Source organism: Condylostylus longicornis, unplaced genomic scaffold, assembly GCF_029603195.1.
Source record: "Condylostylus longicornis isolate FDR11 unplaced genomic scaffold, ASM2960319v2 ptg000015l, whole genome shotgun sequence".
In the NCBI taxonomy this organism is placed as follows: domain Eukaryota; kingdom Metazoa; phylum Arthropoda; class Insecta; order Diptera; family Dolichopodidae; genus Condylostylus; species Condylostylus longicornis.
The window spans coordinates 3,491,105-3,517,220 of record NW_026577984.1 but is presented as its reverse complement, the minus strand read 5'-3'; the positions used below and the strand labels follow the sequence as shown (position 1 = coordinate 3,517,220).

Here is a 26,116-nt window from a genome sequence, read left to right as displayed (position 1 = left end):
TTTTCTATTAATAAATTTCTGCTCGTTTTTCCAACGTCAATAGATAAAAAGAATGCTTTTCAAGATTTTAAAATATGAAAGTTTTAAAAATGAAATTTTTCCTTGGCTATTAGTATAAAACCACATCCCACATTAACCTATTTCATTAGCAAAATTTTGGCAACAAGAGAGAAAAATTGCAATTGCTTTACTTCTTTTATTAAAAATATTTTTTTTCTCAGAAAAATTTCGTATATATGTGTATGTACATATGATGTACATTTAGTGTTATCATGTAATATGCATATATGTATATATGTATTTTAATAATTAGAAAAAAATTTTTTAAGTACAGAAAAAAAATTTTTTTTTCTACGGTGAATTAAATAATCTGACACTCACTGTATATATGTATATTTACTTTTTTATTATATAATATTTTTATTACTTTAAGTATTATTATAATGCACTGCATTTATTTAATAATGCGTTCTTTAAGCTTCCGTACACGCAACTAATACAAATTAATTTTTCACACCCGTATTGTGTGCACCTATATTTAATTTTATAGTATATGTTTACATGTATATAATATAAGGGTTTGATTATATATTAAATTGTATAAGTATATTAAAAAAGTTTAAAATTCTTATCATTGAAAACGTACTTCTTATCTAAAAATTTATATCAAATATCAATTAAATTTTATAATGTGGTAAAGAAATCTATAGAATTTCTTCAAACAAAAAATTTAATAATTTTAGTGTAATGTATACGCTCTTAAATATCGAAGCTTACTTACTTTTCAAATTGAAAATATATTAACAGAAAGTTTCGCGAGAGTTTTATTAAATTTTGAATCAAACTGAAATTCAGTTGTTAATTAATTTTAAATTTTAATTACTTAGAGGAGAAAACAAAAAAAAATGTCTCAGTGTTTAGTTAATCAAAATTCATGCAATTACCCTTTTTACAATAACACAAATTATAATTTTGTTCAAAATAACAACAATCATAATAATTTGACAAAAAATAGAGTACCATTAAATCAAAATATGTTACCCCAGTGTATATCACAACCGAATGGATTAAATTGTTCCATAAACAATGTACAAAATGGATATCAATGCTATAATGATTATAATCCAAATGGTTATTCAAATTATATTATTCATAATGGCAGCACTGTTTCAAGTTGCTTGGAAAAACCAGAAATAAGTTATAATATTCAACAAAGGCAACAGCAACAACAACACAAAGAAAATTATTTGTATTCCGCACCGTCCCAATCACAAATACAACCCACATTACAGTCAATATCACCACCACAACAACGATGTGGTATCAATGAAGTTATACAAATAGGTTGTAATGTAGGACAGAATTGTGATAATACAATTATAGTTCAAAATTTTCCAAATAGTTGTAATAATTTTATTGCCACATCATCTATTCCAAATTCTCGACCTCCTCCTCAACCACCTTTTGTACTACCGCAAACTAGAATTAATGTAACAGCGGCACCACCTTATTACGAGAACATCAATGGACCGTATGCACCCTGTCAAGTAACAAAACCTTGGACTTATGGTTATTGTTATGGTTATTATGGCGAAGCGCCATGTCAATTTATTGATTGTGACGATATGGAAGATTTTATGTGAGTTAAACCTTTCATATATGAAAGAAAAATTGTAATCAATATATGTATGTTAATTAGTATGTATATAAACAAGGAAAGTAATAAATAACTCCTAAGTTGTATATGAAAATCTAATATTGATAACAATTCTGAATTAGCAGGAAGATAACAATATGTCTGTGCTAATTTTTATTTGTAGTTTATATTATATACCATCGATATATATTATATACCATCGATATTAGTGTTACCAATACTCAAAACCTAATCTCCCGCATAGTTACATATTGTTTTTTGATATTGCTTGCTTTTATATTAGATTTTCAAGTACCTGTAATGTATGTATGTACATATATGTATGTTTAATAAAAGTTTAATTAATTTTAATTTAAATTTTTAGAAAATTTTTGGGAAATTTTATATGTTTTTTTTTTTCAAATTTACTCACGATGCTAACAGTTAGCATTTGCAGCAATGTTTTAAATCTTCTGAAAGTCATTTAGTTTTGCACATTTCAATTTTTTAAGCAAATTAAATTAGAGTTTGATGCTGCTGCAACTAATGCAAGCATTTTGGATATTTTCAACGCCTGAATAATTTTTGAATATAGAAAAACACGTATACCGTAAAAAGTTTAACTCGTAATCGCTTTATTTAAAATAGTCAATTTATTATAAAAATTTGCTCGCTACCTAAATATTGTAATTGACTTTTGAATAATTAATTATATTTAAATTGAAAAAAAAAATTATTTATTAAATTCTGAGAAAAAGTTTGAACATACATATACATACATACAAGGTGTTTCGCATGGGGGTAATAAATTTCGAGTTTTTAAAAAAAATTAAAAAAAAAACAAAAATATAAACTTTGACGAGCTTTAGGGTCAAATCAAATTGATTGTAAGACCGCACATAAAGAGCAATCAATCACAAGTAAAACCAGCCACCTTATACGAAGATGGTTACTCTATGCCGTACGGTTCCGAAGTTATAAGGATTTATTAATATGCAGAGAAAATCTGGTATCTTTATTTCAACAGTATGTAGCCCTCCCCTACCCACACAATTTTTTGCTGGAAATTGATCAAAGATTGATCCCTGAAATTATTTGCCATCTTGTGTGAAACACCCTGTATACGATACTCATATTCCGTCGCGATTTGTTATGCAAATTATAAATGCATTATGTAAATTCAATTTGCTTATATTTTGAATAAACTTTTTTAATTGTTTGACACTGTAATTTGATACACTGTAAATTGAGTCGCCAAACGAAAAATCGTTTAATATTGCTACATGTAAACACATGTTCTTTTAAATAAATCAAAGTTGCTACCGCTTTACAAGTTTTTAATAATATATGTATATACGTACAAACATAATGGAAGTATTACAATTTGATTTAAAAAGTATGTTTATTTTTAGGCAAAAATTTGTGCTTGTTTTCACATTCCGGAAGTAAAAAATAATTAACGTTTAATTTAAAAAAGTTAATTTTTCAGATTTGTTTTCTAATTTCCCAAAAAAAAGCAAAATTTTTTAAATGTACATAATTTCTTTTAAGTAACCCTCAGGGTTTTAATACAAATACCCTATACAAAAGTATTCATAATATAAAATCTGTGTTTTTTAAAACTGTGCATGCAGTGAGTCTGTATTATTATCCTATAAATATTATATCTCAAGAGAATAATTTCTATTCTGTTACAAATTCAAAGAATTGACGGATATCTCTGTACTAACGTACGTAGTAAAACATCCAACAATAAACGGTAAATAATGAATACTTCCTTGAAGTTTGTAGATACATTTTTCCAGTATTTCGCCTATATTTCGTAGAAATTGTGTTTTATCGGCTTCTGAGTACTAATTGTGAAAAACACGAGACAAGTTTAAACATTTCTTGCTGAAAATATATAATAAAAAATAAAATTTGAATAAATTCTTCTTGGATTTTATTATATGCAAATCTTGAAATTTGCTTCAATTGAAAATATCTTTTAACAACTCTTCCGTTATCTTCGCGCTACATTATTGTTAACTATAAAGATTTCATTTTAATTTTATTGAATAAGTACTAATATTTTTTTAAATTTTAAATAAACTTTTTGATAGACAGACAAAATTTATGCATTTGTTTCATTTTAAGCAATTGCAAAATATCTAAAATAATTATTTAATAAAAATTATAATTATTTCGTAAGAATTTGAATAATTTTTCGAAAAATGCCGCTACAGTTTCTAAGAAAAATGTGTGCAAGCGCAATTTTATGAATAAAATATAAGTATGCAAGTTAAATTTTTATTGCATATACATTTATACATGTATATCTAGAAATGTATATATATATGTATATTATTGTACTCGCACATTTATAGTCTATGCAATTTGTTTTGAATGTATGTTCAAATGCAAAAAAAAAAAAGAACTTTCATAAAGACGATTTTATGAAAGTGAATCTTATTTGTTTGTTCTTTTGTTTTATTGCAAAAGTGACCTTTAAAATTATGCCTTAGATCACGTATTATAAAAGTTCATTGACGTCGCAAAAATACGTCTCAAGTTATATATGTATATCCTTAAGTAAGTATGTAATAAATTTAAATAAACTGTTTGTTTTTTACAATATGTTTTAATTTCTAATGTGTGCATTACTTAACAATGTATACATTTTAATTGGTCATAATACCATATACATATTAAAATTCGCATAAATTAGGATGATCAGTATATGCTTCCTCTAAAGAAGGATTTCTTGGCGAAATGATGGTTTTCACATCAGATTTGACTTCTTATAATTTAGAATTTTGTTTACTAACTCGAAATTGAAATCGTATTAACCGTTGGACTTTTATGTCAGTTAAAATTTGTGCGCACCCTTTATTATTATTAATTTTTTAAGAGGTGTTACGAGTTTTTTTGTAATTTTAATTAAGTTGTTTCTTTAAAAAAATTTTTGGTAGATGCTTTTCATTTTAGTACAAGTGTGAAAATTTAATCGCTTAATTTACTATTGCAATTTGGGATACTAAATTCAAAAACGGGTTATTTGTATAATAAAGAAATACAAGAATACGTTTGAATAATCTATTATTTACAATAACTATCTTGAGCTAAATTTGCTTATTTTTATATTCGATTAAGATTAATAATGTTTTAATATGAAAACTATTTGACTCATGTAGTCTGCGCTTTACTGCTGATTTTGTTTAAACAATATAATTAAATATTGAATTCTTTTTCGATTTAATTTCAACATGAATTGGCTTTACTACATTATTAAATTAAGTGACTCTTAAAAATTGAATTATAAAATGTTTGAACAAAAATTAAAACTGTGAAAAAATAATAAACGCTGTATAATGTGATGGCCATGATGAAATAAATTGTCCTCTGTTGAAATAATTTATTTGGTAACTCTAAATTTTATATTATTATAAATTTTATGTAAGTTATTATATGAAATTACACAACATATGTATAGTATTTATGTACACATTAGTGTTATAATTAAAAATTCTAAAATGAACTTTATTTCTTTAAAGTACATAAATTTTTGTATGTGTACATAGTTACTTACGTACATGAGAGTATACCAATAGTTTATATACTTATGTGCATATAAGTATGTATGAAAAGCTTTGAATAAAATGTATTTTGTGTATAGCGAGAAATTTTCTTTTTACATTAAACAAATTGATCTTGTATCTGAGTGTTTAGAATCTGTTATATTTTTATTTAAAGAAAAAAACAATTTTTTCCAGTTGCTAATTTTTTTAATGGAAAAATTTAAGTTAATGAATTCTTTATAATATTAATTATAAATAATTTTAGTATCATTTTAATTTATTCAATAAATTTTAATTAATAATTTTTATGTTTGTTTTTGATTTTAGGAGCAATGAGAAAAGGAAGGAAAAGTCTCGTGACGCTGCAAGATGTCGTCGGTCTCGCGAAACGGATTTGTTTACTGAATTGGCAGACGGATTACCAATAAAACGTGAAGAAGTCGAACAATTAGATAAAGCATCTGTTATGAGATTGGCTATATCATTTTTAAAGATTCATGATGTTGTAAAATTTTGTAAGTATAATTTTTATTTTGGTTATTTAAATATAGTGAGGTGTAAGAGAAATAGTAAACATTTTATTATTTTTTTTTTTTGAAATTTTGAACAAATGTTGTGAAAATTAATATTGCAATAAGAAAATTTAATGTATTTTTTTTTGTATATGTAAACAGTTTTGTTAAAATTTTCATTTTGTGATAACTGAGTAATTTTCATAATAGTTATAATATAAATTGTAAAAATATATTTAACAGGTTGTAATTAATTTGTACATAATGCAAGGGCTTTACGTACCCACAAAAAAAAAACGGTATAAGTATAACTTCAAGAAGTAATATTATTGATTTACGTTTTTATAAAGCTTTTGTAATAAAGTAGAAAGAACTTAATTAAAATTTTAACAAAGTAAACATTAAATTTTTGTCCAAACTTTGATTTTTCTATAAATTTATTTTTTTTCAGTTCTTTACAATTAACCTTAGAATATTATTTAAATTTTTAATAAAACGAAATTATTCGGATATTATTTAGAATAAAATAAACTAATGCAATTATTCTTTTTTATTTTAGTCCCAAAAATTAAAGATTTACAAATAAAAGATGAAACAGATAGAAAATGTGAAGATTCTATTCCAGCAGAAGACAATGAAATAAAACCATTTGATCGCTTTTGGAATAATAAAGATACAATAAATTTGATAAATAATTGCTTGGATGGATTTCTTTTGATCTTGTCAAGTGAAGGGGATATCACATATTCATCTGAAAGTATTTCAGATTATTTGGGCCTTTCACAGGTAATAATAGAATTTTAAAAATTTTATTTTAATAAGTACATATTCATTATTTTTATAAAAATTTTATTTTCTTATTTTAGATTGATATACTTGGTAATCCAGTATGGGAATATATTCACCAATGTGACCATGATGAATTAAAGGAAGCATTAAATGTTCGTAAAAATAGTTCACAAGATACTATTAAAGAAGAAAATGATAAAGAGCAACAAGATTTTAAAACATGTCATCGTGATTTCTTTTTAAGATTTAAATGCACACTAACAAGCCGTGGCAGAAGCGTCAATATAAAAAGTGCTTCCTATAAGGTAATATTATTTATTGATCTATTATTAACGGAGTGATTTTTCTGTAATCAAAATTGAAAGTATAAATTTGGTTTCCATATGTATCACAATCATATATACATTTTTATGATAAAAACACAAAGTTTGTAATAGAATTCAAACATTTGATTAGTGTATATTTCAAGAAACACAAATTCAAGTTGAATTCGTAATCCAAGAAATCAAAACTTTATTTAATCCTGTTATTTAATGGCACGATGAATCCCAAATTTTAAGGTGTTCGATATAAATATAATATTTGCGTCCCTAATTTTAAGATTTAAGATAAAATTATATAATATAAAATGATATAATATTTTTCATTTACATTTTAATTCTAATCAAAGATAATTTTTGCATTGCAAGTTTGTTTGCTCATTAAATCCATATTGAAAACAGTATATGTAGCCACTAAATTTTAGCAATTCCGAATTTGTCTTCAAAAAAAATAAATTTGAAAAACGAATTTTGCTTACATATTCATTTAGTTTAGAACGATTTACTATTTGTTATACCCAGATTGAATTCATTCAATTTTTGTTCCATATATTAATTATCTTGTTTAATATAAATTAAGATTTCTGGGCTTTGAAATTAGATAATTTTATATTATGGCTTTGAAATGAGAAAATGTTAAATTAAAATTTTTTTTCAAATAAATTCATTAATTTCATTTATTATGATCATCTTTAATAAATTTTATTTATTATTATTTAGGTTATACATTTAGTTGGTCACATGATTGTAAACAATGAAGGTGAAAAAATTTTAATTGCAATTGGAAGAGCAATTCCTCATCCATCAAATATTGAAATACCGTTGGGAACTACAACATTTTTAACAAAACATTCACTTGACATGAAATTTACATATGTTGATGAGAAGTAAGTTTATATATATGAAACTTAAAATTGTACATTTTAACTTTTTCAGAAAAACTTTACTAAAAAATGTTCTTTTATTTTTTAGAATGCAACAAGAATTGAACTATAAAGCCGATGATTTGCTTGGTAAATCTTTATACAATTATCATCATAGTTGTGATTCAGAACAGCTAATGGCAACCTTTAAAAGTGGTAAGTAATTTTTTTTATAATACTGTTGTAAATGGGATTTTCCATTCTTTGACTTTCAGAATAACTTGCTTCAAATAGGGCTTTCCTACAAAATTTTCAATGACTTTCCAAAGTTTTTTTTGTTGCATTAAAATTTCCTTATGCGTCAATACATTCTAATCAAAATGAAAACCACTTAGGCACTTAGTTGTTTTTATTCGAAAATTGGTTTTATTAATATTTTCACTGTTAATATCAATTTCATGAGAGTGACGGTTTTCCCTAAAATACTTGACTTGACAATTACTTTTCTTCAAATTTGATGTAAAGAGATTGCGGATAATTTTTTGATTAGATAGTATTAAAATTGTAAAATCAGATTTTGTAGTTTCTTGTTTGACCCTACTCCTAATTTTTATAAATCGAGAATTACCCAACGGCATAGGTGGCATGTATAGATATTAGTAAAACTGAATTTATGAATCCGAAATGAAAGTAGGTAAAAATGGTATTTTTTGTAGCGTTTAAAAAGAAAATACACTTTGATAAGGTGGCGTATTTAATGCAAAAAATATGTACAAAGATCTATTTTAGTAAATTGCAATAATTGTATTAATTATACAGGCTCATACTTAAGACATTTATTTGGCAACATTTTTTCATAATAAATATACGATTAATTTTTTTATATATTGAATTTCTAAATCCATCAACTTAATAATTTTTTCGATAAGCATATTTGTATTTCAATTGTAGATAGATTTATGTATGCATTCGATTAATGTGTGCCCTTTTGAGACATATTTGAACTTATATTGTTATTTTGATCTACTGTTGTTGAAGATGATTTCTTGCTTGATACCCAAAAAAAAAAAAAGAAATTTGTAAATCTATTTAAAAACACTTGCGGTTGCGTTTATTTTCCAGTTGTATAATATAAAACTCACATATGAATTTTATTTAATTTTTTTTTTATAGTACATAATAACTTTTTGAAGGCAATATTGTTTTTGTTCGGAATTCAGCTTTTTCTAAGAATTTGACACTCATTTAAGAATTTCCAAAGTATAAAGTAAATAAAAACAGATTTTTTTACAAAATATAAATTTTCACCACTTGTTTATTTAGTTCTTATGTTTTATAGAAAAGTTTTTGTTTTGTTTTTAATTATTTAAAAAAAATGTATTTTGGTTTTGACTACCTCAAAAGCTCGTGACTTTTCTTTTATGTTTAGGAAAAAAAAAAATGTTTTTTTTTGTATTTTAATCCACAATAAAATTTTTTTTATTCTGTTTAAATTTGACAATTTGCCCATTTTCTACACCTTATTTTTTACTAATCGTAGTGAACAATAAAAAGTAAAAAATATAAGTAACTTAATGTATTTGTAAAGATTTTTGCTAGCAAATTTTAAAAAACTTAGAAATTTTCTAAAACGGATTTATTTGTTTCTGTGAAGTATTTCAGTTTCTATTGTTAGTTTTCGTTTTAAGAAACTAATTTGTAATTGATGGAGTTGCACATGAATAAATTTAAATAAACAAATCATGTAATAATTGCTTCTTTTGTAGTCGGCTTTTATATAGACAGTTTTGCAGTCTTTTTAGTTGATTAGTATAATTATTTAATTGTTAACTGCAAATTCTGTTGATTTAAAATTTGCACAACTGTTTGTTTTTAGGATTTTTGTTCTTTTGTCGTTTCATAGTTGCAACCTTTAATGTCTAAAGTTTTCAGTTTATTTTAATTAATATTTATACAATTTCCATTCATAAATAATTATTCGCTGAAAAATAATGCCTTAGTATATAATTATTGATAAATTATTCTATTAGACCATTTAATTGATTTAACTGAACGGATATCTGTCTATGCCAAAAACAACACTCATCAAACAATTTCAGAAATACTGAGAAGTGACGCCTCCTTGATTTCTATTAAATGTTTGAATTATTTTTTACTTAGTTGTTTCCTTTGATGTTAAGATTTTGATTTTTTGTTTATATTAATCATTTTTTTATTGTGCTTCCAAAATCGTTGCTTAACCTGTTAAGCGATTATATTTTCTTTAATAGCTCGATTTACTGTGCTCAATTAATTTCAAGGGAAGACGCGTATTTACGAAATTTTATTAACAGGTAAATTTTCGTTTTTTGCTTAACTTTAAATTTTATGGCAAATACAATTTTCTTTTTCGGCATGACGCACATATACGACATTAACTAAAAAATGAACTTTTGAAATTGACGCATATATACGACATAATCTCTTAACAGGTTAATTTGTTGATATACAAAATCGAAAATTTCATTGGGAAAGATTGATGACAAAATTAAAATGGAAGTGTATTATATTTAAGTATATACATACATATTTACAAACATAGAACAATTTTTTTTTCTTCTAACTAGTATCAGTGTAAAACAAAAATTAATATTATTCTGTAGCTTTCTTTTTATAGTTATGTATATAATAATAACAATCACAAGCAAAAAATTAAGACATCATGCCAATTTATTTTTAATTTTATTATGTGTTTGTCACAGAAATAGTTTAAACGTGCTGACCAAATTTAAGTGCTCATCTGATCAATCTAATTTTTTTAATTTTTTTTTTTTGGAGAAAAAAAATTTTTTTTCTTTTATTTTTATTCTTGCTGTTTTTAAATGAACTATGCTTTTGTTACTAATTTTAATTTGGTGATTGTTTTTTCCTCTGGTTTTTAAAAATTTTTGTGCATTATTATAAAATAATTTTGATAAATTATGAATGGCAAATAATTTTTCTATATTAAAAATAGAAATAATTTTTTTTCGTTTTGGAAAAAAGAGTACAAGTTATGATTTGTGACGCGTCCCTTGTTTGTTATTAATTATATTTATTGATGTATCGATTTTGGTAAAAGCATTTGCATGTTTATGTTTTTTGGTTTATACGAATTTTTATTTCTATCAGCTGTTCACCATTTTAAAATTTTAAAATTATAATATATGTACATATGTATGTATTTAATTTAAGTAATTTGTATTTTGTAAGGCACGCGTAAATAGTATGTAGTGTTTTGGGCTAATTCATCTTTATGATTTTGCAACCTTTCTTCTCTTACGAAAAAATATTAATAAGCTGGTCATTACGAAAAACATTAATTTCTAGCCATTCTTTATTAACTATAAAAAAATTAAATTTTTTTTAATTAGTAGATATCAAATTGTATGAGATTGTGCTTATAATTTGTTTAATTTTTCGTTAATTTAGCCCAAACTAAATACTTCTATTTTCGTTAATTTAGCAGAAACTTTCAGATTATTTTTCCTGTTTATCTTGTGTCTTAAGGTATAAATCAAAACATTATTATTAAATTTTGAACAAAAATTAGTTATTCATCGTTTTGATTGAATGTGCAAATTACTTTGCACATTTTAGTGATTTGTTCAAATCATATTAAGATTTGATGTAATAAATAAGACATACTCACATGTTTCAATACTTCTTAACTGCAAATGAAATGGGTTTGGGTGGTATTATTACTATTGTTTTATAATGCACATCCTTATGTTAGTGATAATTGAATTGCCCGTACTGGATAAATAAAAATTGTTTCTTTTTGTGTTCCCCAATTATTTAAATTTCACTCCCTGTATTTCTAATAGAAAGTTTAATATATGAAAATATTTCTGATTACTATTTATATTACAGTATGCTATAAAAGATATACATACGTATATATATAATACACTTATTTTAAATTCCTTTAAATTTACAAGTTATTACGTTTAAACTTATTATCTTAATCTATTCAAATTTATTTTTCATTTAATATTCTTTTTTATTTTTTATTTTTCAAATAAGTGAATCGAATTGAATTATATAGAGTGTGGTTTTATAAAATACTTAATTACTTTAAAATCATTTTATTGTAATAATAAATTCTTTGCACGAGTGCATTTAACAACAATATTTTTTCTAAAGTCATTTCCATTTTATGCAATTTGTTTTAACTAAAAGAAGAAACAAAAGAAAAAAAAAATAATAAGGAACTACATATAAGAAGTTTTGGTCTGATCTAGTATAGGATATTAGCATAGAAATATTTTTTCCTCCATATTTTCGATATTTTGAAATTTGAATGTTAGTAATTTTGAAAAATTAGTAAGATCTTCCAATATCTTAGATCTTATTTTGGTTTTAGTTAAATCATTCTTTTAAAAACTATAAAAAATATGAAATTTAAATTCTGCTTCTTTTTCATTTGTTTGAAAACTCAGTCTCACTGCATTTCTCATTTAATTAGTTTTAATATTTTTGATGTAATCCGCAAATTAATTTGAACATTTTAAGTTTCAGGAATTTCATATCAAGTAATTCTCAAATAAAAGTAGAAACTTGTAAAACTTTAAAATTTGGTTTTCTTAAATTTGAGGTAAACTGAAGAAAGTGAACTGTAATATATTCTTATTTTAAACTTAAACATTTTTAACTTTAAAATATAAAGTTTAACAGTATTCTACTCGTAATTGTTCAGATATTTATAATAACTAAACGATGTTATCAACATCATTTTAAATTGACTATATATACATATTATTTTAAAATATTCTGGGAGTAATGGTAATAATTCGATTGCTACTGCAGTAAATCCAATTGTATGTTTCATCTCCTTCTTTTTTCCGTTCATTCCAATTTTCGAATATCCCTTTTTGTTGTACAACATACATTTGCACATAAGTATTAATCTCTGTCTAAAATATATAATAGTAGATATTTTACTATCTATATAAATGTATTTATAAATGAAATAAAATGTTATGTCTGGTATAAATTTATATAAAAAGTTTTTATAGAACAAAACCGCCAATTTATCTATTCTAATCGATGTAATTTTTTATTTCTTAAAAAAGTTGCAAATCTTTTAATGAATAGCTAGTATTTTAAAATAGAGAAAAATGAAAATTCCATTTATGAATGAATGTTTTCAATGAACATTATTGAAAATAATTTTTGCATTTTCATTGTAAAATTATTACAAAATTTTTATATTAATTGCAATGTAATTCAGACGTAATTTATTTTATTTTAATTATTATAAAAAAAAACAATAAACAAGTTTGTATTTAGCTGTAATATGTATAGATATTTTTATATCTGAAAATATTTTGTTTGAATTGGTTTTGTTTTATACTTATAGTAGGAAATCAAACATTAGTTGTATTTAGCAATTAGGAAGTTTTGTTAACAGGAGTTTTAAGAAAATTGTTAAGCCAACTGAAATTTAGAGTTTAACTCTAATGAGCTCTGAGATATAGCCAAATAAATATTCTATAAATAGAATGCTTAGTTCTTAATTAAATCATTAATATCTCTTTTTCTATCCTTTTATATGTCCGTCCCAGCGACAGTTCATAAATTTTTACCAGTTACGAACGAACAAATTCGAATGGACGTAATGGATTAATTTAAAATCGATATAAAAGCAATACTGTTCGCACAATGTTTGTTCGCATTACGTTCACGAACTTGGTACTCTGGAAATTTTTTTCAATAATATTGATTGTGTTGGTTATAAGTCGCAGTTCAAGAAGTTTTCAGAGGAGCTTTCATACCTTCTCTTAATAAAACATAATTCAGTTATTATAGGAAAACACGTTCAAATTTAATACAGAGCTGGTGTTTTGCTATATAAATATCATATTTTTCATCGTTTAACTGCACCCTTTCTAATAAAAAATATTCTCCTAAATGAATCTTTCTTTCGGTATTACTATATAAAAAAATGTGAAAAATTCAGTTTTCATTGACCTGTCCAAAACATACATATATTATTGCAGATACTTAGATTAATAGTTTTGAGCGTTTGCTATTTTAAATTTGACTATGTAGGTAGGATTATCAGAAATTTACTATTTATTTTATTTGTCGTAAAAGATTAAATCGCATTTTTTTTAAACAGATTGTTCAATTGTTTACTCGTTTTATTGTACCGATACGGGATTATTGAAATTGATTTACCGGCTCAAGAGAATAGAAGATTGAGCAGTTGATCTCGGTGTGATTATCCTGAGAAAAATAAATTATTTTCATTTTAAATAAATTATTTAGAACCTTTAGAATCTAACCTGTAACCTATCCTAATTTTCATTTTTATTTTGCAATATGATGCAAATCTGAAATCGGTTTACACTTAATAGTTAAAAGGCTTTATTCTAATAAAAAGTTTTTATTTAAAATGTACTTTTGTTTTATTTTATTCTTATGTAACAAAAAATATCCGTTGTTAAAACACATTTAATATACTTATGCTCCAATTTTTTTTTGTCATAAAAAAGAAACTATAATAAAGATTCAATTGAATCACATGCTGTTCGTGAACTCGTTTGCAAAATACATACATTTATACGTACATATTACAAAATATTTAAATTGAAAACTGCTATAAATTTATATTTATAAACCATAATATAGTTTTTACTATTTTTCATTATTGAAAAACAATTGAAATAAATTGAAAACGAATTGAAAATTAAGTAAATAAATTTTTGTTGAATTCATCATAAACTTTGACAATTGAAAGTAAAAGTTTTCTGTTGTTTTTTTATTTTCTTTATCATTAAAAATAGCATAACGAATGAAATATGTTCCAGAAAATCTGTATAGACATAAAACATAATTTCAGTTTATAATTACATTTTTACATATATATGTATAAACAATACATTTTTTTTATACATGTGCTTCCAAGTTTAAAATAAATATGAAAACTGAGGCTATTGTAAATTAAAATGAAATCACGTGTTTCGAATTTTATATAAGAATTAATTTGTTTTATTAAAAGTTAAAAAACTTTATGAAATAGTTTTACTTTAAAATTGCATAATATTGTGCAGTTTTCTTTTATATGTATTATTGTAATTATTACGAATTGAATACCTATGAACTTTATATCACCAGTTCCTGTACGCTATAAGTTACATTCATTTTATAGGAGAGAATGTTTTTAATTTTCATTCGTTTGTCGCTTGTGTCTTAGATACCAAATTGCAATTAGGCACAAAACAAACCAGATCGGATTTAATTTTATAAATGAATATATTTTAGCTTATTTGCAATACAATTAACATTGCATAATTATTTGGTAAATTTTGATTAAATTTGCAATAAAAATGAAACATTCTTGTTTTTATAATTGAGGCAAAGTCATAGTAAAATTGCGAGATTTTGAGCGAATATGCTTATATATATGTATATAATGTGTATTGTGCTTTTCAGTTGTGAATATTACGAATCTGTAAATTGTGTAAATTGTTGTTTAATAGAAAGTTTTTTATTTGAACAGAAAACTATGTTAGTGTGCAAATTTTCTACAGAATTTTTAATTTATTATTTAATAATTTAAAAATTTGTTGTTTACACCATCAATTATTGTGTTTTCAAATAATTTTCTAATTTACAATTTGTTTTTAAAAAATATTTAAATTCTTTTCCATAGATTTGTTTCGAATCAAAAAAGAATCGAGAGTATTGATAATTGTTAAAAGTATAGTATATATTAATTAAAGTTGTTTAAAAATCAAAAGCAATTATCAATAGTTTCTTCTGGGCTTTTTAACATTTAATTCATTGTTTTAAAATCATTTTAAAGTCATTCAAAAAATCATTGCCTTTTTTTTCTTTATTAATAGAATGCGCAGATTAAGACAGCATTTAAGACAATATATAGTTATGTAAATTTAATATTTTTTTAAATTTTTCAAATCTTCAATTTTATTTTTTTCTATCCCATAAAATTGTTGTCGTATATAATTTTTTTTATACCATTCCAACAATAAATTGCATAATACATTCCTAATTTTTTTTCGAACTTTTGTCATTTTGTATTTTCTATTTTTTTAATAGTATTTTAAAAGCATATTACACTGTACCGTACCGACTACAAATTTTTATTATCTTATACTACTTAATAGAAATAAAATGATGACAAATTTTTTGGAATAATTTTCCATTATTCCTTTTTGGTATTCTGTCGCATTCTGTTTTGCTTATTATTTTAATTCTTGAAAAGACATAAAACTTTAATTTATTGCCTTCCGAATAATTTGCACTATCATATCTTTATTACTTTTCCGAATTGAAATGAAAATAAAAAGAACACGAAAAGTAGGTACACACGTAAGAAATGAAATCTTATGATTTTCACTTTGTTCAAATGCATATGACTTCAACTGTCTGAATAATACGAATATACAAAAAAATAATAAAAAAAATTAAAAAATAAAACTAAATTAAAAAATTATTATGGGAAAAAATTGAAAATTTTCAAAAAGAACAATTTATCAGGACAATTTCGTTATTATCACAATTGTTGCCAACAATAAACTTACTTCCAAATGGAACTATAGCAATAGTGTGAAGTGAACAAGTTGATAATTTTTTTTTCTGTTCATTATTGGGAAGTTGAAACAAAAAGTTTTTATTTTTTAATTCCCTTTCCTTTAGATTTTTGTTACACTATTTTATAGGTTTTTCACTCTTTTCTATATCATTTTTAAATAGGATACGTTTTCATATTATATGTGTATGTGCCAACCGTACCAACATAAATAAAATATTCAAATACACATTTTATATAGATATGTGAAAATGTATACCGTATAATATAAAATAGAAAAAAGAATTGCATAAAATCAGATATAAAAAATAAAATTTATTCATTTCTCTCATCATTCTATAAAGATTCATTCTCGTACATATTTATTCATAGTACCCATAAATGTAATATCGCTTTTATATGCACATACAAAACTAAAATAACTATAAAGTGTGTTATAATGTAGTACTTGTATATTATGTTAAAATTATTCGCAAATATGTACGTATGTATATATTATATAAAATATTGTGTTCCTTAAAAAGTTTTTGTTGAATTTCATTTTTATTTCCATAGATCCAGCACAATATTCTATAAATATAAGGACATTGTGTTGGTTTTATGCCATGACATGACCTATCCAATATTTATTATGAATTGGTATGCCAACTGTTCTCACGTTTTGGAATTCTCAAGATATATTTAAAAAGTTCTATTTAATTTAGGTTTTTAAAATTATTTTATTGAATTTTTTTGTTAAGGCGTTTTAATTAGAAAATATTTTAAAAAATTATCGTCAAAAGAAGAGGTAAATGCACAAAGGATATAAGTAACAAAAAAATTAGTAGTTTTACAATTTGTTAATGAAAAAATGTGTTGCAATGCAAATGTAAGTTAACCCCTTTGTCCACTTACCGCTTCTGTTACCCACATATGAAGTGTATTTTATATAGTTTTGCCAATGTATTCAAAAATTAAAATAGAAACTCACGTGCGTATATATATATATATATATATATATATATATAAAATAAAAATTGATTTTTTAAATAATTCAGTTCTCGCAGTTCTTCTGTAATTTCTAATACTAATATTAGTATTACATAATAAGTGAATTCAAGTTCAAATTCATTTTTTTTTCAATTGAGAAAATTTTTACAATGCTATCAAAACCGAGAAAATTCTCTTAGCGTTGTGCCGAACATCCATTTTATTGTTTTCAACCGAATTAATTTTTCATTAAAAATACAGTCGTGTTGCAATTAAATTTAAAATTTTAATATATACACTAAGTTTTCTAATTAAATATTTAGTTTTTTTTTTTAGAATCTTAACTTTGTGTGTGATTTTTCAAAAATTTACTCTACTTAAAGAAAGTTTTGTTTTGTGTATCTGACCACCCTAAATTTTGGAATATATGTGAATACCCTTTGTTTGAAATTTACCACGTCTTTGGTTTTGAATACAATTTAAATCTTATGGTAATAAGTTTTCCATTGCTGCATCTCACTTACAGTTAATTTTTTTATTAAGTTTTCTTTTTTTTTTTTTTGTAACAGAAAAGTGAAAAACTTGAATTAAATTAAAAGGAAAATGAAAACAAAAATGAAAACCAAGAAAAAAATTTCAAATGAAAAATATAAAAATACTTTTAGTATTGCATGAATTTTATTGTTTTATTTTTTTTTTGAAAATTTCACTTTTAGTTACTACATATTCTTTTAAAGAAGAAAATTACAATATTTAAGCTGAAAGACTGTTAAAAAAGTAGAAAAATTAAAACTAGAACACAATTAATCAAATCGTTTTTAATTTTAATCAGGATCGTATTAGTTCTATAGAAGGCTCTAGAAATAAATAATCAAATTTAATTATAAAAAATGTTTTCAAAATTTTCCGTCGGGGCATTCATTTTTATATTCTATTTTTTCTAATTATTTCGTCAAAAAGAAGGTTACAAGTGGTATTTAGTTTAGAACAATTCGTTTAAAATTTTTTAGTTTTTCCTGCATTTTTATTGAAGACAGTTAACAACGATAGTTATTTTTGTAAACTTTTTTTTATCAATTTAATTTAAAATTTATATGAATTGATCATATTAAATATTTAAATGTACTTTTTCTTTATTTTACAGGTAAGTCATCTTGTTTATATGAAACAAAAATTAAAACAATTTTATATGGTAAGCCTTTAAATTATTAAATTAATTATTTTTTCAACATTGAAATCATTGGGTTAATACTATCTACTGTTGAACATTAAATCATAGAACAAAATAAAAAAACAAGATCCCTATTTAAAGAATATTTTTAAATTATGTATAGCAGGAATAACTAGGCTGGTTGTTTTATGATACCAGAGTTATATTTCTAACTACTTTAACTATTTATAATTGTTTTGAAACGCAATGAAAATTTGTGTTGACAAGAAATTGCATACTTTTAGGGTGACAGAATTAGAAGTGACATTAAAATCACTTTGAGTTCTTATTTAATAACAGACTTTTTAACTTTATTAGAAAAATCTATTTAAAATTACCATAAATTAGATCTTTCACTTAAAAATTAAATTGAACCCGATATCCGATTACATTTATTTGGAATTATAGTGTAAAATATATTTTTTTTTTCTGTGTTTTCATTTTTTTTTAATATTTTAAGACATGTAACATTTCGTGTAGCTTTCAAACATCCTTTTATTTTTCTACTATATATTTTGTATAAAATTCATTTAAGATATTTAATATTTGTTTGTAAAATTGTATGCTATATAACATCATCAGTTTCTGGCAAACTATTTTACAGCTGAATTCAATTCTAACATAAAGCTTAACTATAACAATACCAAAAAAGAAAAGGAAGAAATAATAAAATTAAGTTAAAGTAAAAAAAAAAATACAGGGATCCTGAATTAAATGAATATAACAAATTAAACTTATATAATATCATTGTATGTTTGTAATGCAATACACTTACATATAAATTCATTTTTGTACATTTAAGTTCAAAATATCCTTAAAACGTTCATTGAGAAATTGGTATGAGCAGAAAATAGAGAACAAAAAATGTGCAGAATAATTCTAAAGAAAAATTGAAAAAAAAATACTAGAAGAAAACGTAGTCAATTGGGAGACGTAAATTAAAAAAAAAGAAAAGAAGCAAATAATAAAATCAAAATTTAGAAAAAAAAAAACTATAGTAAAAATACGTTGAAAATGTAGTCAAAACGTCATGGATTTTTGTTTTTTTTCTTTAAATAAAATTTAATAGTTAGCTAAAAAAAAATTGAACAATAAAATAAGGGAAAAATTTTTAGTATTGGAAATTTCAGGGTTATTAGACTCCGAAGGACAGTAAATAATTTCGCGCTAAATTTTTGTATCGGTGTTAAGCACTATTTCAATTTTAGTTTATTAAGCATTCCAAATTAAATATTTTTTAAAAATTAATAAAAATTAGTATAATATCAACTTCACATAACATGCAATTTATTATTTAATCTGCTAAATTTTATAATTTATATATTTTATATAACACAAATATAAAATACGATAATTAAATATGGTTTTACTTAGAATATATACATAGAGCTAATTAAAAATTTTATTCTAAAATTGTAATAAAGTACTGCATGCATTGCATGTTAGCGCATCTCATAAATTTTACTAATTTATTAAGTCAAATTGCACTTAAACTAGGGTATTAAAATACGAGTATCTAAGTAAAAATAAAGTATGTATTGTATATCAATCGAATATAAAGAGAAATATATACATATAAGTTTTTGATTATGTGTAAATGTATGTAAATATGTGATTATAAAGTAAATTTATTTCAGTATTTTCATTTACATATTCTATATATTAGAGTATCAGTTATAAATTTAATGTCAAATTTACTTATAATAATAATTGTTTGCATATACATACATTCACTTAAAACTTTTATATTAATGTATATAATATATCAAAGGTATTTTATGTATAATTATATTAAAAACTTTATTTTTAAAATACATAGAAGTCAATGAAATTTTAACAATTTTTGTTTTTTATATTTTCCTTACATTTATTAAAATATACTAGTGAAATAGTATAAAAAATATAAAAAATATAAGTAAAATTATAAACTAACAGAAAAAAAAATATTTTTCTAAAAGAAAAACAATAAAAATAAATTATGAAGTAAACTTACATTATGCAAATTATGACAGCTGAATGCTATTGTTCTTATTTCTTCAATAATTTTTCTTCTCCCAATCCGAACTCTCAAATATTTCCATATTTTACAATGCATTTCCATTAATACACAATAATAATATTTTGTATAAAAGAAAATTTTCTTATATTTCAAATGTTTATTGACAATATAATTCGTTTCTTATGTTTCCATTATTTTTCTTATTATTATTTCTTTTCTTATTCTTTTTGGTATTTTTACAATAATAATTTAAGTTTTAAAATATTTATTCATATTATGGTAGTAGCTTACATATATATACATTTACTATATTATCCTCTATATGTAATATGATATAATATTGTGCTAAATGGAAATTTTGACTTTATGTTGTATGCACACATTATGAAAATTTTAAATTTTATAAGAATAAAAAATATTAAATACCAAGATATATGCATAATTTATATACATAGTTAGTTTGACAAATAACTTTTTGATAAATGATTTGTTTTTTGTTTTTAAACAAAAAAATTGTTGTGAAAATTTATTTAGAAAAACAAAAAATGTCAAATATATTTATAGTTAATTGATATTATATACAAATTATTTAAAGTAAGTGTATCCTTTAGTGTCACAATAACAAAATATCAACAATTTTAAAGCGGTGACTTTAAAAATTTTATAGTGTTTGTTTTATTGTTAATTTCATATACGAGTATGTCATAAATAGTCAATTCTTGTAGAGAGAAATGAAAGGGTTCCTGGGAATGTTAGATACAACTGCCTTCTAAATTAAATGGTTATATATTCTATTAGTAGTAGACAAAAATTTCCTTAAATTAAATTTTGCTCGAGAGTAATTTGGTCGCTGGTATTTTGTATATTACGTGAATTTTGAGATATTTCATGACAGGGTACGCGTATAATTAGGCATATTAATTAAAAAAATTAAACTAAGAAAGCTGATATTAAATTTTCAAAAATATTAAAAATTTTAAAAAATTTCAATTTTATCATTTGTATGTATTGGTGTGTATTTACTATAATAATATTGAACTTTTTACGATAATTATCAATATAACTTAGTGGTTCGATATTCATAATAAGCCCCATTGTTTTATAATAATAATTCAAAATTTCTATTTTTATCGTATTAATTGCAAATGCATTTAATTCTTTATTTCTTAGAAATTGTTATTATAATTTTCAAAGTTTTCCATACTTGCACATTTATCATTTTAATTTACCATAATTTTGTCTTGCTCTTTTATTTTCTCTCTTAAATCAAAATTATTAAGAATTTTAGTAAAAATTCTGATAAAATTTAAATATAAGAAAATTTTTAAATTTTTCTTAAAAATTTACCCAATTAGAAATATTAGAATATCTCATTATTTTTTATTGCACTTAGATTAGATTAAAATGAAAAAGAAGTAGATGCGTAATCGAAAACTGCATTTGTATAAAACATATTATATGAAAAATAAGAAAAATAAAATCTTATTTTAAGGATATCAATAAAGTAATATGAAAATGAATACAGGATTTTTCTTATCTTTCATAGTTAAATAATAAAAAAGATTGAATGAAAAAAGAATAAAATCAACTTTTTACTTAACACAATGCAATTCGCTATTGAATTTTTATCATTCCAAAGCAATTTTTGAAAAAAAAAAGAAAAATAATAATTCTACTTATTTTCTATTTTTCTGTTACTTTATGTTTTTTTTTTTGTCTTTCCTTACAGTAACATTTTAAGATGATGATTCCTATTCATTTTTCTAACTATTTACTTCTTTTTTCTTTATTTTGTAAACTATCTTTCTGTGTTTGACTTTTAAATTTATCCCACTATAGTAATTTCATTTTGAAAAGAAAAAAAAATTAAAAATATTTTAAAAAATATAAAAACAGAAAAAAAAACTGGAAAAAATTGCATTGCATTTCATAGTTCCCATGATCCTTTCCTTTTCTCTATTTATAAGCTTCCAATCTATATAATTTTAGTTTTTTGATCTTATTTATAATGCTATTAGTGTTGTCGTGAAGGAAAGAGCTAAATGCAGTAAAATCTTGAATGTTTAATAGTAAAAGTAGGAAATTCGTGTTTAGAATTAATATTATAGAAACTAACAAAACCGAAACATAATAGAATATTTTTATGGTATTTTAATTCATGGTGTTCTGCAATTGTAGCATGTGGAAGAAAAAATGCGATAATATAAATTGTGGAGATTTTCTAAAATGTAAAATGCTTTTTAAGATTGTATTGTTACTTCTGTTTTTTAACAATTGTGCGTTAAAATGAAAATATACAAGATTTTTGTACTTTGTTGATTTATGTGCCAAATGCATTTAATATATTAATAGATATGTAAGTAATAATTATTTTGCTAAATGGAGCAAAAGAATTATTTCACTAAATACCACTGACTAGCTTGGTTTGATCCGCAATAGATTCACTATATATTTTTTTTATAGTCGTATAAAACTTCAACATTTAAGAATAATTATCGGGAATAGTGCAATGATTTTTGCATATAGTATTAATGATATCTGGAAATAACTAATGTAGTAAATTAGCTACAATTTTTGAAAAAAATTAAAAAAAAAATATAACTATTGTTTTTTGTTTTGTTTGTTTTCTTGCACTTCAATAATTCGTTTCAATAGTTTCTAAAAATAAAATGACAAAGAATTTTCGGGATGATGAAGCAAAATGTAAAAAAAAAAATAGTAACAAAAGTAAAACTATAAAGTTTATGTACGTTTGTATATATTTATATGTACGTGTATGAAATGTTACATTTTTTATATAATATAATACATTCATATTTCAAAAAACAAAAAAAAAAAGGATATTGTATTTGAAAAAAGATATCCTTTGAACAAAACGAAAACAAAAATACTAGAACAAAAACTCATTTTTACGATTATAATCAAATTTTATGGTTGCATTGGCTTCGAATGACTTTTGTTAAATATCACAAGAAAATAAAAATATAGAATAGAAAAAAACAGAGAAAAAGATGAAATAGTGAAACGTTTGGAAATTATAGTAAAACTTATATATAATACATGTATATATACACATATTATTATGTAACCCTTGCTAGATTTATCCTTGTATAAGCTATTATAACGCAATATATTCATATATATTAAAATTGTTTGTATATATTGTACGTATGTATTAAAAGTTCGAAAAATATAAATGTATAACAATATTTTGAATTATATTTGAACAAAAAAAAAAATATAATATAAAGGCAAAATAATGAAAAACACAATATATATATATATATATATATATATATATATATATATATATATATATATATATATATATATATATATATATATATATATATATATATATATATATATATATATATATATATATATATATATATATATATATATATATATATATATATATATATATATATATATATATATATATATATATAGAAAAGGATGAGGAATAAAATGAGCTAAAGCTGATGAAGCAAATGTATTATGCATCATTTGACTCATTCAAAAACTATCCTGCACTTTAACATTTTTTTCTTTCTTACTCTTCTATTATTTTCAAATGTCCACTTTTAAAATTAGCCATGAATATAAATATATATAAAAAAATCAAAAAAGTACGAGATAAAATGGAAAAAGTCCATTTTATAGGAATTTTATTTTGTGTTTCTTTTTTTTTTTCTTCTTATTTTTTTTTTTAGATTGATCCTTAATATAATATTTAAAATGGTAAATTTGGTTGCTTTTTTTCTTTTTGATTTTGTTTCATTTTTAAAATTCTAGTATAAGATGACGCTTTAATGAATAGTTTCTTTTGAATTCTATTTGTTTCATGAAGTAAATTTTTTAATGTGGACACCATTAAAAATTGAAAAAAAAGTAATTGTTGGTAAATTATATGTTCATAAAAAATAATCTTTTGTACTCTTTTTACAAATACACATACATACTCGTATATATAGTAAATATGTATATTTTTGTTATATTTTTTTTTAAATAATTTACTTTAATTTACCAATTATTTTTTATTAGAGTTGAAAAATATACGTGTTCATGTTGTTTTATTTTTGTAATTTTATGAAAAGAAAATCATTAAATTTAATCACTTTTAATTTTCTTCATAATGATATAAAGGTTTTGTATTCTAAACTTAATGAGTATTAAATTCCCAATTAGTGTGTTAAGATTAATTTCATTATATAATTTGAAAATTTTTCATTCTATATATATATATATATTTTTATGAGTTTATTAATTAGAATTCAGTGCATTATTTGATGCACATATATTTGCATATTTCATATAGATGTTGATTTGATGGTTGTTTTTGTTTCTTTTTTTGGAAAGGTGAGTGTACAAGAAGTTTAATTGAAGTACTCTGTTTTATTTTAAATATATATGTATATTAATTTTTAAAATTTCGATTTATATTTTTGTTTATCAGTAAGCTAGAAATAATATTTTTAGTACATTTCCATAAAAAAAATTTTTTTAGAAACAATAATATTTTCTATAATTTTATTTCATCTGATCAGTTCATTTGTTTATAAAAGTTCGAGCTAAAAATTTAAATTTCATATAAAGGAAAGTAGACAGGAATTATTGGGAAATTACAAATTGAATCCGAAAAATAGGAAAATAGCTATTAATTTGATTAAATTGATAATTGAATAAATAGATATTAAATTGATTTGGATTGTTTTTATTCAGTAAGTGTTAATAATAGAACATCAATTATTTTAAAAGAACTTAAGAATGATTAATTTGCTATATATGCTTATTAGATCTTTAAAATCTTTTTTAATAAAAAAAAAAATCTTTAAAATTTTACAATTTATTAATTAAATAATTAAATATGAATTTAAAACTTAGTTTTGTCGAATGAGTTATAATCGAGCCGATGATTAAAATTAAAATTTTTAAATTTTGGTAAAAGGACATTGATTTAGAAATTCTTAATATTATGAATATTATAAATTATTCAAAATGTGTTAGATAATTAATAAGTACAATTAAATTTTAAAAACTTTTGAAATCTTCGTGTTCTTATTAGTAAATATTGTTTAAAAATTTTCATTCAAAATTTAATTTCATTGCAATCTTATAATTAAATGTTGCACAAAGATTGTTTTAGGAGAAATTTTCAAAAATTAAAATTTGAGCTTTTTTTACTAATTTGTATAAAATTGCTAATTTATAAACATATTTGCTAGATGTATATAGAATTGGTCTCTAACTAAAACAAACAGAAACAAAGATATTAAAAATTTGAAAATGTTGAAAAGTTTTTTTTAAAATTCCCTTCTGACAGGTGCTTTCTTTATTTTTTCTTTTCTACAAGTATTTGTTATGGTTTTTTTTTCTAAATTTTTTATTTTTCTTTCCTTGAAAATGTCATCTACCTTATGTTCAGGTGCAAGTCACGTAAAATTTTGTTTTCTGTTTCTACGTTAAATAATTAAAGTATTTCAAAGAAATATTTGAAATTTTTTATATTATGTAACCGGTTTTAGTATACTATTTGTGTGTAAACAGAACATACATATATACACTTATATATTTATACATACGTTTATGTATATATTTTTATGCTATTATTAAATTATTTTTGTTTAATAAAGTTACATTACTGACAACCTGTTCTCTAATATAATTACAGTAGTTAATT

At 22.4% G+C, this 26,116-nt stretch overlaps 1 protein-coding gene across 1 annotated transcript in view; it reads left to right on the top strand.

Moving 5' to 3' along the window:
• LOC129605851 (protein similar) overlaps positions 1-26,116 on the top strand; it is a 198,671-nt gene that overhangs the window by 19,080 nt on the left and 153,475 nt on the right. The window contains exons 2-6 of the mRNA XM_055515828.1: positions 5,521-5,708; positions 6,265-6,491; positions 6,572-6,799; positions 7,535-7,701; positions 7,787-7,893. Of these exons, the coding sequence (XP_055371803.1) occupies positions 5,521-5,708; positions 6,265-6,491; positions 6,572-6,799; positions 7,535-7,701; positions 7,787-7,893 (917 nt within the window). The remainder of the gene's footprint in view (positions 1-5,520; positions 5,709-6,264; positions 6,492-6,571; positions 6,800-7,534; positions 7,702-7,786; positions 7,894-26,116) is intronic.